Below are 18,587 nucleotides of genomic sequence, written 5' to 3'. Positions count from 1 at the left end.
CGGCACCGGCCGGGTAAGGAGAATCCCCACAAAAAGCTGCAAAGGCAAGACGCACCCACCGAAAAGCGGTCTCTTTTAAAAAAAAAAAAAATTAAAAAAAATTGGTATCAAACATTTCAGTTAACTTTATTGATTATTACTGGAGAGAAGTTAGTACAGGGTAAGAGGCGAGATGCAGCTGTTCCTTTGGTCACCCCTGCATCGGGGGGCTCCGGGTGCAACAGCCTCCTCCAGCCTGGCCAGATCCTTCACACCTTTCCCTGCTGTCTTCCCAACTGTCCTGCTGCAGCTCGTTTCCAAGGGAGGATGGGTTTTGCTCAGTCCTGTGCCCAGGGTGGTCTCCAGCTCTCCTCCAGAACCACAGTCTCTCTGAAGAAGTTACATTAATTAGCTCAAAACACAGCCTCAGTTTCCTCCAGGGAAAGATCTGGATGCCCAAACCCTTCTAGAACCGGCATTTTGATGAACAGGTAACAACAGAGCAGATTAGGTTAAGTTACAAACTGTTTTTGATACAAAAACATGAAATATCCCCTATTAGCATCAAGAAGGCATCAAAGTTTTAATAGTCTTATTATAAAATTGTACCAGCATTTTTACTGAAAACAATATAGATCCTGTGTGTATTTAGTTTTGGTTGTGTTCTTGATAAACAGTTGCGTGACAATTGCCAAACGCCCATTGTGGTTCTCCGAACCTCAGTACAAATCACATGCATCACAAATACATAAATAGATCTTAATGAGGCAATATAAAAAAATACATATTATACAAGAACCTCAAGTATACTAAAAATCAGTTTGCTTGTGAAAATTTACACTTAATACAGCAATACTCCCTGAAAGTAAAGGTGGCTACAAAGAGGTGGCAAAAGCAGTAGACAGGAGGAGAAAAGATATTGCAGAACTCTTGTCCAATTTATTGCTAGGTGTAGATTACATCAAGAGTAATCTGTTCGAGTTTTTTTAATTAATCCTTCAAAGGTCAAATTGTATCAGGAGTTCCAAACACAGAGTACAGAAAAAAACTGCAGTACGTGTAAAAATAGCATCCATTTAAGTTAGACAAACCCTTCTAAATACAAGACAGAAATCACTTATTCTGTAAAAAATTCAGAGCACATGTTTCTGAAGCACCAGCATAACATCCTAACATTAAGCTGGAGTCTTCATAAACATACCTGGAAAATTCTTTCTTGTGCTAACCATTCATAAGTGTCAGAAGGCATGCACTTAGATTTTATCCTAGCACGTGAAGTTTGCTACAGCAGATCTCATATCTGAATCCCTAATCATAGAATGTGTTGGTCTGGAAGGGACCTTTAAAGGTCATCTAGTCCAACTCCCCTGCCATGAGCAGGGACATCTTTAACTAGATCAGGTTGCTCAGAGCCCCATCCAGCCTGGCCTTGAATGTCTCCAGGGATGGGGCCTCCACCACCTCTCTGGGCAACCTGTGCCAGTGTTTCACCACTCACACTGTAAAGAACTTCTTCCTAATGTCTAATCTAAATCTACTCTGCTCTAGTTTAAAACCAGTGCCCCTCATCCTGTCACTACACATCCTTGTAAACAGTCCCTCCCCAGCTTTCCTGTAGCCCCTTCAGGCACTGAAGGCTGGTTTAAGGTCTCCCCTGAGCCTTCTCTTCTCCAGGCTGAACAGCCCCAACTCTCTCAGCCTGTCCTCATAGCAGAGGTGCTCCAGTCCTTTGATCATTTTTGTGGCTCTCCTCTGGCCCCGATCCCACAGGTCCAAGACTTTCCCGTGTTGGTGGCCCTGGAGCTGGACACAGACCTCACACTCCAGGTGAGGTCTCAGCAGAGCAGAGCAGAGAGGCAGAATCACCTCTTGATCTGCTTATGACGCTGCTTTTGACACAGCCCAGGATGTGACTGGCCTTTTGGGCTGTGAGCACACATCAGTGGCTCATGTCCAGCTTTTCAGCCACCAACACCCCCAAGACTTTTTCCACAGGACTGCTCTCCAGCACATCATCCCCCAGACTGGACTGATAACAAGGATTGCCCTGACCCAGGTGCAGGACCTTGCGCTTGGCCTTGTTGAACCAGTGGACAGTAAAATTTTCCACCAGATTCTACTTCATTGTTTAGTCCATTTGCACATGGAAAGCACATGCAGCAGAAATTAGATGCAACTATTGCAACTTTTAATAACACATTTATCTGAGGTTAAGAGGAAAAACAGTATGGCTTGAAGCTACAATACATATAGTAAGTGCTACTACAACAGTGTAAAGAGGTAAAAAAACCTGCCCACTTCTGCACCTGTATTAAGTGTAAACTTTCAGAACGTTAAGAAACATTACAAAGTAAACTCATTTGCGTTAAAGTAACCAGAGAAGACTTCAGAGTTTTAAAAAACAGTTTGAAAATCTATCATAACAGGTTTAGAAACTTTTTAGTATTTTTAGTGTTTGTAGAATTGTAACTTTGGTGTTCTGTTCTAGCAAATCAGTACAGTGCCTGTAATAAGCCTCATCAAAACAGATGTTCTATAATGAAAAATATTAATTCCATTTTCAATGGTAGACTTGTAGGATCCGACATTCCACCATCAATCACAGGAATCAGAGTGCTGTCCAATTCATTCAGGTAGTTCTGTGGAAGAAGGTGACCTCCAGATCCGGCTAAGTACTCAACCTAGAAGAAAAACATAACAGTGTGGATATTAAGAGTTTTTGTATTGATGAGACAAATACAAGTATATTACCTTGGGAAAAGAATATTTCAGCTAAAATGAAGTGATAAAACACTCCAGCACTGGCAACTCAATGGGTTTTGAGGTCAATCACGACCAATTAGGCTTGCCAGCAAGAAGCACGGAACATTCCCCCCGGTTTTACAGGGCCACCACACATTCTCTGCATCCTGGACTGCTTCAGTCTGATGTCTAAGAGCAATCTGATTATATGCTAGTATCAGTTACTATTAGATTATTTTCAAAATATACTACTGAAAACTAAACTTTCAGGACTGTATTTCCCGCTTCTCTAAAAAAAAAAAAAAAATAAAAAAGGGAAGTGTAACATGGAACACCTTCAGAAGCAAGAAACTGAACTGGTCTGCAGTTTTGTAATCTTTTGAGAGGCATCACATACCTTACCTTTGCTCCCTTCCATCCTTGGATGGGCAGCCCTGTCCTTTTCTGCTGTACAGATTTTAGTGCACATATCCTTTACTGAACTACATTAGGGAGCAAAATCAGCAGAAAACCATGTACTTCCAGAAAAGCATCAGAAAATTAAGTCTAGGAGTCTCTAAACTGACCTACCTTGGAAGCAGATGAGTGCCAGACAGTTAGAACTAGGGAAGGACTGACAGCTTACTGTCAGCAGCAATTAGGGAATTTGGGCAGAATAAGGAAACAGGACTACTCCTTTCAAGAAAAACTAGTCATTAAGACAGCTTCTTCATGAGATTTCACCCTCAGTCTGGATCTGGGATAGGGCAAAAACCAAAACCACTCAGACAGAGATTCAAGGTCTTTCCAATAAAGATTTCAGCTGAAATAAGTGTCTGCAATAAAATGTTGAAAAATTACCATATCTGAGTCAACAGAAACTCTTAGGCCTATCTTATTCATCCCATTATTTTTCAGCGTTTTAAGGTGTGGGCAAAGAGCTGCACTGCAGGCAAAACCAATTTCTTTAGCAAACTGGTGAGGAACAGGACTGGATAGTTCATGGTCCTTTAGAAAATAGTATACCTGAAATTACAGAAAGGATAAGGACAGTCAGCAGCCTGGTTATATTAAAAAGTAAGGGAAGTGCTGGCAAAGTATTCTAATATTTCATCTATTCAATCAAAATACTTAAGTGACCATGGAAATATCTGGATTATGTATTTTCAGTTATCAATGCTAGCTTTTAGTTTTTTTCAGAGGAGAAAAATTAGAAGTAGGTAAACTTAATGAGCAGCAAAGAACATTCTGCCTATCAGTATGGCTATACATTTACTTTCTTTAGTATGATCACTTTACCACTTAACTATTCTAAAAAGTAGCATAAAAGCTCAAGAACAATGTAATTTACTAACTTTGGTACACTTTATAACTTTTCCCTCTCTTTCAAAGTCTCTGCCTTGTGGTACTTTTTCACTCTGAGTTCCTTCCATTGATTTTCCATCGACTGGGCTTAAAATCCTGTGGAAGATAATAGTATGGTTAATCATTAAATAAACATTTTATGATTTAGATTGAATAATTTGTATGAAATGTTTAGCCATCCTTAAAGGCTATTTAAACAGCTTTGCAACAAAATGTTAAATAGGGCTTGCATCCTGAAAACATAGATTTTACAAAAGGAACCAGAATACAGAACAAACAATGCCTACTCGATTTAATGAAACCCTCATAGTACAGATTTAAGCAGCTATAAACCTTCTTAGGTCAAGCCAGCTTGTTTTAACTGGTCAGTGAAGTCACAGCAAAAGGTCTACCACACAAACACTTGTGGCATAAGAAGTAACTTAAGGTAAGGCAAGTTTTGAGTTAGTGATCTATAGCTTTAAGTTGAAGGTACATAAGCAACCATTCAAATCACATCCATCACATCTCATTTGCTTTGCTGAATGATGGCATTCCAAGCAGTGAATGGCCAAGGGCAGTACTATGCACTGCCAAGCCCCACCAGGGATTAATTGCATCCTCACACAAAATAATTACTGATTTCATGGAGGTCTTAAGAAACTGAGGGTTCACACTCTTGTCAGCTTCCCCAGCAGAGAAAATAAATTTTTGTGAACCACATGCAAAATTGTTCTGTTAGTGCCATCTAAAGGATTGTAGGTAGTTTACCATTCCATCCCCTTTCACGTTTTAGTGTCAAGTACTTTCTTTCACTAAAAGCATCTTAGATTAATTGCAAGACATTAAAGGTGGATATCAGAGTTGGGAACAAGAATTCTCTAAGATGTTTTGCTTTGGTAATACAATTACCCCTTGTTTGTTTCTTCTTCATTTTCCACCCAGCAAATATCTACATATTCTTTTACGTCTCCAGTATCCATTTTGCCACAAGTTATTTTAAAGTCCTTCTTGTCTCTTAATGCCTGACGTAGGTTTTCCATTGTTTCTGGTGTTATTTGTACCATCAGTCCATCTAGAAGAAAAATCAGTTGAAATTCCAACTTGCGTCTGGAAAGAGCAGCACAGCTTTTTAGTAGAATCTTGGCATAAATTCTAGTGGGACCAATCCTCTCTCTATAGCTTTTTAATGAATGGACACCAAATGGACTTCATCCCCCAACTAGTAAATATCTAAATGAAAGGGGAAGTAATGAAAAATCTTTCTGGTCAGTGGAACTAAGACTAAAAAGAAAGAATAAATAAATAAATCTCCTAAGATTAGTTTAAGTTTTTTGCACTTGTACATCAATGCACGTATTTCATCAATACAACAATGTAAACAATTTCAGATATAGGCAGTTGTAAAGGACAGATCACAGTAACTAAAATAGTTAAAACTTAGTATCTTTTTAAAAAAATAGGTGAACTAGCATGTATTTTTTTATACAGCCCTTTTTTGCAGTAGGCATTCTCTAAGAAGTTAAAAATCCTGAAGTTTAGCTCCGGAGGAATAAAGATCTTGCACAAGACTGCTGCTAATTTCTTTCTTTTTTTTTCCCCCCCTTTAAGTCTCTTAAAAATAAACCACACAAAACAAAGTTCTTACCTTCAACTATACTGGATTTAGCTAAAAATCCTGAAGATGGTTTTAAGGCTCCATTAAAGACCACAAAGCTTGCACCTGTAACTAGAAAAGTAGGAACTAAAATCAGTACCACTTCCTATCACTTAGGTTTGTCATTACTAATGTTCAACTTGCAGTCCTTTTTTAAAAAGCCAGCAAAAAAGGTACTACTACACATAAAGCGCTAACAGAACTCCCTCACTGACAGGATGATATGAAATATAACTCCCTAAAAAGAGAAGGATTTTTTGCCAGTTGGATCCTGGCAAAAGAGACCAGCATTGTTTACTTATTTTGTGAGCGCATACGCTATCCTTTTAAGAGACTGTCAGCAAGCCAGAACAGTATACATAGATAAGACACAGTTGAAGAAACAGTGCTGTGGCTTGTTGTTTGGTGTTTTTTTACTCCTTTAAAACAGACATGCCACTCAACTTCTAAATTTATTTAGAGAAGATACTCCTGAAGTCTAGATTATTTTCAGAAGTACTAAAACCAACTGAAAGAAAAGATGACACAAGTACATTTCCATGCTCCAAACCTTTGCATATATATGTTAACTACACACAGTGCTTCAAAGAAGAACACGCTAAGTAGCTATGTTTAATGAACCACAGAACAACATTTCAAGTTGACACTGGAGATGGCAGGTGTCTGGAATTTTCACCTGGAAATCTCCCCCTTTCTCCCTGCACCTCAGCGGACCATGTTGAAGAGCATGACTCACCATTCCAGGTGCTGCACAGCTGTGTTACTTTCAGGAACTAAAATGAACCTCTATGCTCTTCTCTGTATATGGCCTTGTATCAGTTTGCTAGGTGTTGCACTGTTACCACATTTCCATACACCCAGTTATTGACACTGTTCGTTTACATATGTAAAGACAGCACCCAATTCACACACAGAATAAATTTAAGATTTTGAAATATGTAAAGAATCTGATTATGTCTGAAAATGTAAGCTATACTAATTAGATTTTGGAAACAAAGAGGAAGAACATATTAATCTCCAATTAATACAATATTTGTAAAAGTTGGATAAGTGTTGATATCAAACAGCAGCATTTTATTTTGCATTTAAATTACTTTCTTGCTTGAATGCTGAGCTTTGTCTCAACAAGGTACTGGGAATATGTCGTGTCCTTGCAGCCTAAAAGTAAACTTAGCCTTCTTCTCTAGAAATACGATTTTTCACCACAAAAGAGAACTAGATAGCTTACCTTTCCTAGGATGTCCAGTAGCACTGATTGCTTGTGTGTGATAGAGGCCATGCTCATTCTGCATACACACTAAGTGAGAATCTGCTTCAGTATTAAAACTTGCTCCAATACTAATTACATGTTCATTAGAAGAATTTATCACCTTCATTACCTGTCAATACAAAACTTGTCATTAAACTGACAGATCTCACTTCGCAGTACTCATTTTAAGTTCAAGACCTTAGAGGAATCCATCTTGTTTAAAACAAAATCCCCCAAATTATTCACTTATTTCTAGAGAGTTTTAATAGTGTGATGACTAGGAATGCAAATCCTGACCACAATCATGATCATGATCAAAAATACTACTTCAGCTGAGAGAGGTAAGTTGTGAGTAACACAGGAATGAGAATAGCAGTTGTAGGGATTCTGTTGGTCTTAAAGCTAAAATACACTTAAAGCCTCATGCACTTTGCTATTCAGGTTGGTTTTTGTTAACACTGCATTGAACAAATTGTAAAAAGAACTACAATGGCAAGAAATTATTTTTTAAAGTTCTTGGCAAAATAACACTCTTTAAAATACACGCTAAAATATTTTGAAGAAACTGCTGATTTTTTAGCATGTAACAGTTATCCTGAATCTCCACCTTTCATCATTATGCACCTTCTGACATATCCAGGCAGACGGAAATGCGTATCAGATTATTTCATGCCCTTTGCCTCCTCTATCATATGCTTACATAAGTTTAAAGTTCAGAGAGTCTACTGCAGAGCAAATAGCATATTAATTTAGAGAGCTGCCATCAAGCTGAGAATCCACTTGCAGAACTGCCTAGAAACTAGGTGGAGAATAAAAACATCACAGCCTTTAAGAGCCACCTGTCCTTTTTAAAATTTTCTTTTAGAGCTCATGTGACTGGTATTAAATGAACAGTAAGGACTAAAGCAGTTTGGATTAGAAGGGCAATCAAGGTGGTTTTACTCACCTCATTATACTTCCTTATGGGAATTTTAATACAGCTTCTACCCATTTCCACATGAACAAACAGGTTGTCTATGGTGTGCAAAGTATACTGGTAATTTCTAAGGTCCTATAGTAGACAAAGTTTTTATGTTAGCACACAAATACCTTTTATAACAAATACTACCTAGATAAAAGCACTTTACGTATATTACAGTAAGAAAAGTGATCACAAAGTCTTCAGCCACTGTCTACTTAGGCTTGGAGATGTATGTGAAGGGTAGCTTAGTAAATATATTAGCAAATTTGTAGCACTAACAAGTGAGCTTTATTTACCACTGGGTTATTTAGACTTTGACTACTTTATGCACATTAGTATGTTACACTGTTTTAGATAATAAAATACTTCAACACTCTCCTGCTCTCAAATAAAGCATGGAAGCCACCACCTAGATCAGTTTGTTTCCAGGCTCATATGATATCCTATAGCTCTAACTTGTTGAGTTATATAGCCCGAATAATGCGCTGTTTCTTACACCTTTCTTTGACATTAGTTATCATTCATCACCTCAACCACTTCGACAAACTTCCCTATTCTGTTTTGTTCCAACAGAACAGCATTAGGTACAAAATGATACCGTGATCTCATTTGCCTTTACCAGCTCAGCTGAAAAAAAAAGGTTAGAGAAGCGTCTTGTACTAGCTGAGCCAGGTAATCAGCATTTTGCAAAGCAAGCAGTGGGAACGTGTGCTTCTTGTCAGGAATACGTCTCTTGATGAAGCAGGTGTTTTAACCATTGCTTCAAAGTTACACTACAGACACAGCTATGAAGGAGATTCAGCATAACCCTAAGCCAGCTGAAAATAAACTCCATAGAAGCTCCCTTCACCAGGAGAACAACATTAAGATTTCTCAAAGTCTGAAGATGCAATTCCATGTTGGCAAAAGACGGACTAAAGACTGTAGTTTCACCTCAGCTATAATGGTCTCTAGATTCTTAAAAGATTTAGTGATCACCTAAACAACACATACAATTCTTTCCATACCCTTACAGCACTTTTCATCACAGCATTAAGGATAAATTCTATCCATATATTAGAAAAGTAAGGTTACTGGTCAGGAATACAGGCTTACTGGAAGTTTAAAGCAAATTATTTGGGTAATAGAAGAAAAACTTTCTCAGGAAATAGCATAAATTCCAGACGTGACTTACCCCAATGATTTTGCCAAAAGTTTTTTTTATGTAGGACCAAGGTTAACTGTGGTAAGATTTCAAGAATAAGAGTTTTGAGGGCATTTTACATAATCTAAATTACAACACAACAAACATTTACTCACAACAAGCAGATTCATAATCGTGTGTCCAATCTCTCCAAAAAGTGGCTTCCGGTGCCTGAAACTTAATACAGGAGTTGGATATGCTACGGTGGAGGAAGAAAAAACAAAGGTCACACTGACCTATGAACTACTGTAAAACTTGCTAAGCCAAGTATTTATTGTTATTTTCAGCTATAGACTATGTTTCTTAATCTCAGTATCTGACCAGCCAAAGGAACTACAGGCCCTGTCTGCTTCTTTGCCACAGACTATCCTTGAGCCCAGTGTATGGTTTTGCTACCCACAGCTACATCCTACTGCAATGTCATTGCACGGAATCAACTCTCCTACTGCCAAGGATTTTGTGGCAGAGACTTGCTGCTGCTTGCACATGCTGTGTCAGCTCTGGTTCCTGCAATAGGTGATCAGGATGAAAAAACATCCTGGGTTCAGTCTTTGGGTCACCAGCTGTAGGAGGGCTTGCAAGGCTTTGTAGTTGCTTGAATAAGAATACCATAAAGGTTAACATCTGATTCTATGTTAATGCTACAATACAAAGTGAAGCACCACATAGTGTTGATAAAACAGAGTGAGTGAGGATGTTCACACAAAGTAACAGGAAGTCTCATGGCTACAGTGGGAAACATGCAGATGGAAACCAGGGAAGGCAGTGAGATGCAGAAGACCACGGACCGCAATATGCAGCCATTTGAAAACAAGTAGCATATCTAACTCAGGACTGCGAGGTCAAAGGTACAAAACTGGTAGAAAAAAACCCACAAACATTCCAAATCAAACCACAAGTAGTTTGCTAAGAGAAAAATGAATTACAAAGAAGCTACCCTCCCTGTCAATGTGCAGACAGAAGCCTGGTCAGTATAAATCAGCTACTGATTCAAAAAATCCATAAATGAGTGATACATATTTATGGACTTGCAGCTTCTAGAATAGCAGGATTATTTATCAAAAATGCATTCAGGTCAGGAAAGCTGCATACAATACATTTTTGAAATCTATTCCACTTAAGGAACTGCTGCATGCTGCATCTTAGCTGAACTCCTGCTCTCCAGCAGCAGTGCAACAGGAAACAAACAGCACATCTATTGCTAAATTAAAATGCTTGCATTATTCATGCAAGTACACAAGCAACTCTAGAAGGCATTTAAGACAGTATTCGCTTCCAGGTTTTTCTCAAGCTAAGTTTATCTGTTCCTCAAGGCAATGGGAGTCTGCTAAACACTTTCCTTTGGCGAGGCTGGAGCAGAGTCAATGTAAATCTCATTATGAGAGCAGAAAATGCTCTCATCGGCCTGCAACAGACTGTGGAAAGTAACTCCTGCATGGAGGTTGTATCACTGCACAACCTCTGGTGATGCACGTTTACATGATCTGCACTTAGCTCACTCTGCAAGAATGCCTCCTGCATTTTTACAGCCCTAGAGACTTCAAATTTATTAATTAGTAGGTTATCCTTAAAAGTAAGGAACCTTTATCTATTTCATGAAGCAGTAATACTTTTCCAATATACTCAATAACAGTAATTTAATTCAAAACCCCCATTTGTCAGAATTGTAAACAGGGCTTGTGAACTTCCTTTCAAATTTTTCTCCTATTACAAGTGTCAGACATTTTGATAAGTTACTGCTGTTAGTAAACTAGCCTCTTCTAATCATCTGAGGGAAAAAAAAAATAAATTAAGGGAGTCTAGCAGCACAATGTAAATTCCCAAGCGTAAAACTTCAGTCTTACACAGAAGTGCAGTATAAAATACTGCAGAGATTACTTTAAATATTTCGCTTGTGTAAAAAGTTCATATTTTCCAAAGAGAATCTTACATTTATACAGCTATTTAAAGTGTCAGAACTTACCCCCATATTCTGCTCCCAATCTCAACATTAAACGGATTGGAAAAACTTTTGCCCAGGGTATTTCCAGCTTATGGATGAGAACGCCACAAAGAAAAGGGATATCTGGTAGAATGTGATCATCGAGTTTCTGAGAAGGTGGTGAAACAAACAGGAATCCTCCATGCTCTTTGCTACCAAGAAAGTCTTCAGTGAAAGTAATGTTTTCCATGCTTCTTATTAACTTTCCTGTAGAAAGAGGGACAGAGAATATTTGCACATCTGCAGAAGTAATACACTACTGTCAAGAAAACTACTCTTGACCAGTGGCCTCCTACAGACTGGTAAGCCATGCGATGTCTCTCATACCTTCCTGGAAGTCTGACAGACATCTAAACCCACAGCCTAAGTGGTCTGTATTTACTAACTAAATTTACTAACTAAATGAACTTGAACATGAAATCATTTTTTTCTAAACCAATGCCAAAAACCTTGGGGTGTACAGAAACCCTGGAGCATACCCACGTTCTGACACACATCCACTGATGAACTTCGATTAACAGACATCAATTATTTATACATGTATGATTATTGTTTATTCTAGATTGATTATTCTAGAAATTAAGTTGCAGATGTCCTAAACCATTAGACTCAAGGACTTATATACAGAATTTCCAACACAGTATGACCGAACAACAAAAAAGTCTGCAACTAAGATGCAGAAGTATATGAAACAAAGAAACTTTTTTTCCCCCTTCCTGCTGTTTATTTAGAAGCCAGAGCTAATGCTACAAGGTTTTTCAACAGAATTATTAAATACCCATAGATATGTTCAGAAAAATGCCGTATCAACTTCCACCTTTGAAGATCAGCAACAAGATATTATAAAATAAAATTTACATACCTTTCATTGCATCCTTATAGATGTCAATAAATAATTTAAATATTTCACTGGGAAAAATCTCTTCATCTGGCAAACACTGCAACAGAATGATAATTTCTGCCTGACCCAAACAATGTAGTCCATTTGTGGAGAAGTACCAACACCTTTCTGAAGAATCTTTAATTAAAAAGATAATACACCAAAGTAATGTTGTTTTACAGTCAGAAAAAGAAAAGTAAATTTAATAGAAAATGTGCACTACTTACAAGTTATTAGCTTGATATTTACAAGCAAGTTTGCATTTAGGATAAAAGTTAATGGATTAGAACCTCCTTCCACAAGAAGCAAGGTGACTTGTTGGCGAGATGGATGTTCTTCCACTAGAGGATCTAAATAAATTAACATTCAGTTTAGTTCAACATGTCAGCCAATAAAACAAGAATTACACAGCATATTAAAGGCTGTCCCATTCTCCTATCTTAAGAAGGTGGTAATTATTCTCAAACTTAGAATCACTACAAATCAACCAAAAAATAGCGTACCCTGAGATTCAAAGAACACTTAAAAATAAAGCAGTAGCTGGTAACAAAGCTGCAAGTCTCCTCATCCATATAATAGGAGTGTTAGTTACCATCAGTCACTACTATAAGGCATTTAAGTGATAAAGTATTCTCTTCATTACATATTATCCTGTCAATAACACTTACTTGCTGCTGCACGTTGGATATTTGAGTAAGTGAGATCAGAATCGTATTAAAATACAGATTATACACAAAAGTTCATATTTAAAAGTCTCGCATCAGTTGAATAAATAGTAACAATTTTCTCAAATTTTACCTTTTCCTTTTTCACCCACTGCAAGCAAAAGTGGCGGCAGTTTATCACCATCAGGCACAAGGCTGATCCCTTTACGAACACAGTTTTCAACACCACATAGTGCTCTGTAACTTGAAGGACTAACAGGCATATCACCTGCAGCCTGATCAGCTGAATTGGAACTAGTCTTCTCAGGTTCTGCAGCAGGAGAACACTCTATAGTTTCTAAAATTGCCGATTTATAACCATCTATGACCTCATTCAGGCCTGGAATGGCCTGCTGTGCATCAGCTGAAGAAACAGAAGGACATAATTCTTCCATTCTTGTAATAATATCTATTTCTTCCTTAAGTTTTGGATTTACATCAGTTAATGTGTCATCTTCCTCTGGGTTTGCAGCCTACAAAGAAGAAAAAAAAATATTAATCTACACTTTTATCTCACAACAAGTTGACTTTCTAGAAGCAAAAAGAAAAATCTATTGCAAGTACTGAGAATGCATTTCCTCTAAACAAGATGACATCAAACCTCTCCTGGATATTTTTTATACATTTTTTTTTTATACATTTTTTTTTTTTACATCTTTATGAGTTACATTAGGTGATCATGCATCATCAATTTGTTTGCTCAGTAACTCAAAATTTGTATCAGAGCACTACAGATCAGTCATTTCAGCACCAACAGTCAGATGTAACACGGTTTACAATAAACCAAGTACCTCTCCACTCATCTGTTTAGTACCACTGTTTCCCCACTCATAGGTACTTAATATTGTCATTATTGTCATTGCCATCATTGGGATCAGCAGTTCAGTACTGCAAATGTATTTCTATATCTTCACTATGTGTTAGTGTAACTGAGTCCAGTGTTTTAAAATCTGATTAATTTCTAGCCTGCTGCTCCTCCAATGAAATGGATATGACAACCTATGAGCATAGGCACAACTAGGATGTGAGCCGTCAGTGAAAAAACACAACCAAACACAAATTAAGAGGCGTGCTATTGTATTTCAAGCGTGTTACACTTTCACCTATCCCAATAGGGAAGACTTTGGTTTTTTTCTTGTTGCAATGCAAAGAACTCTATGGTTGCCCTGTAATACTTCTCCTGGAATGCCATCAGGTTGCAGTAAATCCTCTGGCTGGAGAATTCACATGTCAGGGAAGAAAAAAAAAAAGATACCACTGCCAAAAATAGCACCCTACAAACACACAAACAAGAATGTGACTAAATCATCCTCTAAGAGAATTCTTCCCCATGAATTTGCTTGCTGTTTTGTTCATATCACTTTATATTTTTGACTTTCACAGCATCTTGTGGCACCATGTTCAGGATTATGTGTTACCCAGTTGTATTGCTATGGCTTGAATCATAGGCCCTGAACTGAAGTTGACCTATAGATGAACCTCATGGCCCCATACGCCAGGCTGTGGGAGGAGTCTAACGGAGTGAACAACACCAGATGTTCCTGCATTTGAAGTTACGTAAAGTTGTTCATTTAACAGTGTAAAAGCTGGACCCTCTTGCAGCAGCTTCAGAGACCTCACCTATGAACAGATGCACTGCATAGGACTTCCCAATTGCTGGGACAGTTCACCAGAATCCTCGCTTCAACAGGGTCTCCCCAGCCACTGCTGGTCTGGATGATGATAATAGGGCGATTGGTGATGGATCTCTCTTAATAACTATGGCTAACTCCATGTAGTAATGATCAGGTGCATTACTCTGCTTGTTCTCCTTGCTGCTTAAAACTAGAGTATAATAAGCTTGCATTGCCTTATTCCCATAATACTTTGAAATAGACTTTAAAATAAGCCAACCCCTCTGTGGATGCATATGTCCTTTTCTGCAGAATACCCCCCCTCCCCAGACCAATTAGTAAACCACCAGTAAAGTATATACTTTACTTTAAAGCTGCAATATGGTAGTTTTGTTTGAGCTTGTGAAGCTGCATATAAGAACCATTAGATGATTATTTCCCACTCCCTTTGGCCATGCTGCTTTTAATTTTAGACATGGCTTATCTTCTGCAAGTGAAAATATCCTACTCCTTCCCCAAAATGGAAGACAGGAGTCCTTCCTTGTTCAAATCAAGTCACATTTACTATTATCTTTTCCTCATGGATTGAGGCTGAATTTCATGCTGCACACCCAGTAGTTGTTCAGATCATCCATGTACAAATAATAACGATCTGATATGGTTACTAGCTTTACTAATTTGTTTTAAAAGCTCTTGAGAATTTATGTTATTACTTGAGACAGCACTTCAAAGCTGTTTTATTTTTAAAAGGCTCCACCTGAAGAAATCTCTCCAAAACTTTCCACAGGAAACCTACACCATTTCTTTGGGCTTTTCTTGTCAAGTGCATCTAGTTCAACACCACAAAAAAAAGCCAAGCCCCCTCTCAGTTCCGTATTAGTTCTCATTAGAAGCAATATATAGGTTTTGCAGTAACCTATAATGCAGTACTCTGGGGTGCTAAGCAACTTCTGTTTAGCCTAATCCAACAGGCAAGACACTGAAAAAAACCCACAAACTTCTACTGTAAGCATATTATTAGTGACAGGTTTCATAACTATGGCTGAAGTTACCTTCATAAAAGTAGTTAGGCAAAGGCTGTGTAGAAGAAGTTTTTTGAAGTTCACATACACCCCAAACCACACACAATTTCCTTTCATGTATGGTCTACAGAATATTTCAATTCAAGGACTTCACAGCCAGCCCCCCCAAAATTTTTGGCTCAGATTATAATCAAATATTTGTGAAGCAAAGTCATATTATGGCAAGGGGTCCCACCAGAAGCAAGCAAAGGTATTTGAACAGGTAATTCAAACACCTACACATACTTAATTCATACCGTATGTACCTCTGGCAAGTCTGAGTTTACTGTACTTAAGTCCTGTGACAACATCTTTGCTCCAGATGAAAGTGTTCTCGCATCTGCCACTTCGCCATTCGGCAAAATACCATCTGCAAACCAAACTCTCCTCTGTTCTTTGGGGCACAGCCCTAGGACAGGTTAAGAAAACAACACTGTTATTTTGTTGTACTGACTTAATATCTGAAAGAGGTAAAAATTAAGTGCCTCCTCCCCTCAAATATAAAAAGAACCTGTTTACTGGAACCAAGCACAGGCATACAGTTCGACATCAGCCAGCCTCCAGTCAAGCAAATACTGCAAAAATACCTCATTCTTGCAGAGGAACCTGCCATGCTATAGTTAGATCTATCAGTTCCTATATAAAGGAGGCTACTTGCTCAATTGTCTCTCTGTAGTAATGTAAGTATGACATGCATATTGCAACTAAAAGATGAAATACACTAAAAAAAAATTAGCTTACCACTTTTAAAAAAAAAATTATTCTCACTGAAGAAAGTCAGATGTTTAGCAGAAGAACAAAGACACTTCTTAGGCACTAATCATTTGTATTTACACAGAGAAAGAACCCCTACCGCTCCCTAGCAACTTTTCCCTAAACAACTACTTACTCATTTTACTGCAAGACTGGCAGTTGTAACATAAGCCAGAGATTGACTAAGATATATAAAAACTACGAAAGTAACATATACACAAAAAAATTGCAATATAAAGAGAGGACAATGAAAAAATTAACATTCACATTTCATAAATGAAGACTTAAGACAAACTTGGTCAAGCTAATACTTGGCATCAAAACTGGGAACTAAAAGTAGCTTTCTATTGACCCAGTTCAGAGAGTTTCCACTTCCCACAAAAAATAGCACTATAGCAAGTATGTATCCATGATGTCATAGACAAGTCTTTCCAAAGAGATCCTGAAAGTGTTAGGTACATTATACTACATTTAGCATACCTTCAATACCAGGCTGTTTCAGTACTGAGATAGGTAACAATGCAGAAGGTGAAGGACTGCAAGCAGCATCAGATATCTGGGCTTCCTCCGAAGGTGGAGCAGCAGAACAACATTCAGGCGAAATGCTGGAATTGGGGGCAGGACCAGTTGGGCTCATCATCCTTTCAAATGCCTGTGCTAAAAAAGCACAGTTAGTTTTTAAGATCTCACAACTGATTAAATTTCATTTGCAGCGCAGTATTACTGGTGTGGGGTTTTTTTTGCACGAGTAGTGCACAGTCTGCGAGCTAGTTACAAAAAACAAACACTCCAGCTATTGTAGAGAGGAAAACTTAGATTTCTTCATCTTCTACTTGTACATTTGCCTAATTTGTTCCCAACATGGAAACAGACCTCCTTGTGAATGACTGCATGGAATCATGATGCACATACCTTGGTGCAAATACATATACCACATTATCAAGTCAAATTTCACTCACGTGACATATTAAAAAACTGGTATATTTTCAACTTGTTATTTAAATATGAAACATTAGGCCTTCATTTTTTTTCTCCTGATGCTTCCATAAGCACTCATGCTTAGTTTTCAGTTAAGAAAAAGTTATCTTATGATTCAATTACTGCATCCAGTTAAGTTACTTGTAAAAATACCGGGAGAGAAAGCTACATAAAACAGGCAAATAACATGTGAGAATAATCAGTCCCATGGCCTTTAAACACACAGAAGGCCATGTGGAAGGAGGATCACTTTTGCTAGACTCCTGCCCCATGATCCAGTAACTTCATATTTACCCCTATGGACTTCAAACCTACTTTCTTTTAAATAAAAAAAAATAATCAGCTCCCTGCTCAAAGTTTAAAATAACTGAAAACGAACAAAAAAAGTACAATTACTGTCTTCTTCCCCCCATCTCAGAGTTCTGGTTTAAACCTGGCCAGCAGCCAAACACCAAGCAGCCAGCCACTCACCCTTCACCCACTCCAGAGAACCAAGTAGAAAACTGAGAATGCTAAAGCTAAGGAGATAAAAACAATTTAATAGCTGAAATAAAATAAAAGTAACAACGGTAGTAGTAATAACAGAATATACAAAGGAGTGATTCGCAATGCTCACCACGCACCGTCTGAGGCTCAGCTAGCAATCCGAGAGGAGAAAAATCTTAAATCTGCAATCCGGGAAGAAGAGTGTAAGCTTCCCGGACAGCTTTCATCTATAAACTGAGCGTGACGCTGCACGATATGAAATATGCCACTGGCCAGTTTTGGTCTGTTCCTCTGGCCATGCTCCCTCCCAGCGTCTTATGCACCTGCATGCTAGCAAGGCATAGGAAGGTGAAAAGTCCTTGATGCTCTAGCAGCAATTAAAAACATCTGTGTATTATCAGCATTCTCCTCATACCAAATCCCACACTGAATCCAAAACATAGCACTGTATTAGCTAGTAATAAGAAAAATTAGTTGTGTCCCAGCTGAAAACAAGACACTCAAAACCAGGAAAACATACATCAATCAAACTAGTGAAGCTTTCCCAAAAGAACAATGTTTTAAAGAGATGCAAGCTGTACCTATTCTTCTTTAATGATTACTGCAATTACTCAAAAAAACACTTTTTACCTTTATTAATATCATCATAACAGCCAGTACAGACTCTTGCTTCCTTCTCCATGTACTGTAGTTTGCATTTTCGTTTGCAACAGCCACCACAAAAAACCTGAACGAAAAATAATTAAATATCGATAAAATCCCAATATTTCCTGAATTAAGTTCCACACTGCATTATTTAAAGCATGCATACATACATACTTTTGAAGTAGGGAAGGAGAAAAGGAGCTTTAGCATATGTATCTTAAATTTCTGTTTGGGGAAAAGGGAAAGTACTAGATGAAAAAGGCTTGTAAACTGAAGGAGGGTAGATTTAGAACTGCTCCACAACCTATTCATACCACAAGCTTTTGAAATCTGCCAAGTATTTCTGGTGGACCAAAACAATCTTTAGATGTCTACAAACCAACTCTTCACAC

The 18,587-nt window shown here is 38.0% G+C and overlaps 1 protein-coding gene across 1 annotated transcript in view; it reads right to left on the bottom strand.

The window, feature by feature from the left end:
* Positions 1-2,498: 2,498 nt before the first annotated feature.
* Positions 2,499-18,587, bottom strand: part of ZFYVE16 (zinc finger, FYVE domain containing 16) — a 23,428-nt gene continuing 7,339 nt past the window's right edge. Inside the window, exons 3-17 of the mRNA XM_009865766.1 lie at positions 18,181-18,277; positions 16,567-16,743; positions 15,591-15,742; positions 12,754-13,132; positions 12,183-12,305; positions 11,938-12,093; positions 11,058-11,282; positions 9,211-9,293; positions 7,897-8,001; positions 6,930-7,080; positions 5,693-5,773; positions 4,957-5,119; positions 4,056-4,161; positions 3,562-3,726; positions 2,499-2,660 (exon numbers count right to left, since the gene is read on the bottom strand). Coding sequence (XP_009864068.1) covers positions 2,499-2,660; positions 3,562-3,726; positions 4,056-4,161; positions 4,957-5,119; positions 5,693-5,773; positions 6,930-7,080; positions 7,897-8,001; positions 9,211-9,293; positions 11,058-11,282; positions 11,938-12,093; positions 12,183-12,305; positions 12,754-13,132; positions 15,591-15,742; positions 16,567-16,743; positions 18,181-18,277 — 2,325 coding nt within the window. The remainder of the gene's footprint in view (positions 2,661-3,561; positions 3,727-4,055; positions 4,162-4,956; positions 5,120-5,692; positions 5,774-6,929; positions 7,081-7,896; positions 8,002-9,210; positions 9,294-11,057; positions 11,283-11,937; positions 12,094-12,182; positions 12,306-12,753; positions 13,133-15,590; positions 15,743-16,566; positions 16,744-18,180; positions 18,278-18,587) is intronic.

Source organism: Apaloderma vittatum, unplaced genomic scaffold (assembly GCF_000703405.1).
Source record: "Apaloderma vittatum isolate BGI_N311 unplaced genomic scaffold, ASM70340v1 scaffold9103, whole genome shotgun sequence".
Classification (NCBI taxonomy): domain Eukaryota; kingdom Metazoa; phylum Chordata; class Aves; order Trogoniformes; family Trogonidae; genus Apaloderma; species Apaloderma vittatum.
This window is presented reverse-complemented; position numbering and strand designations above follow the sequence as displayed.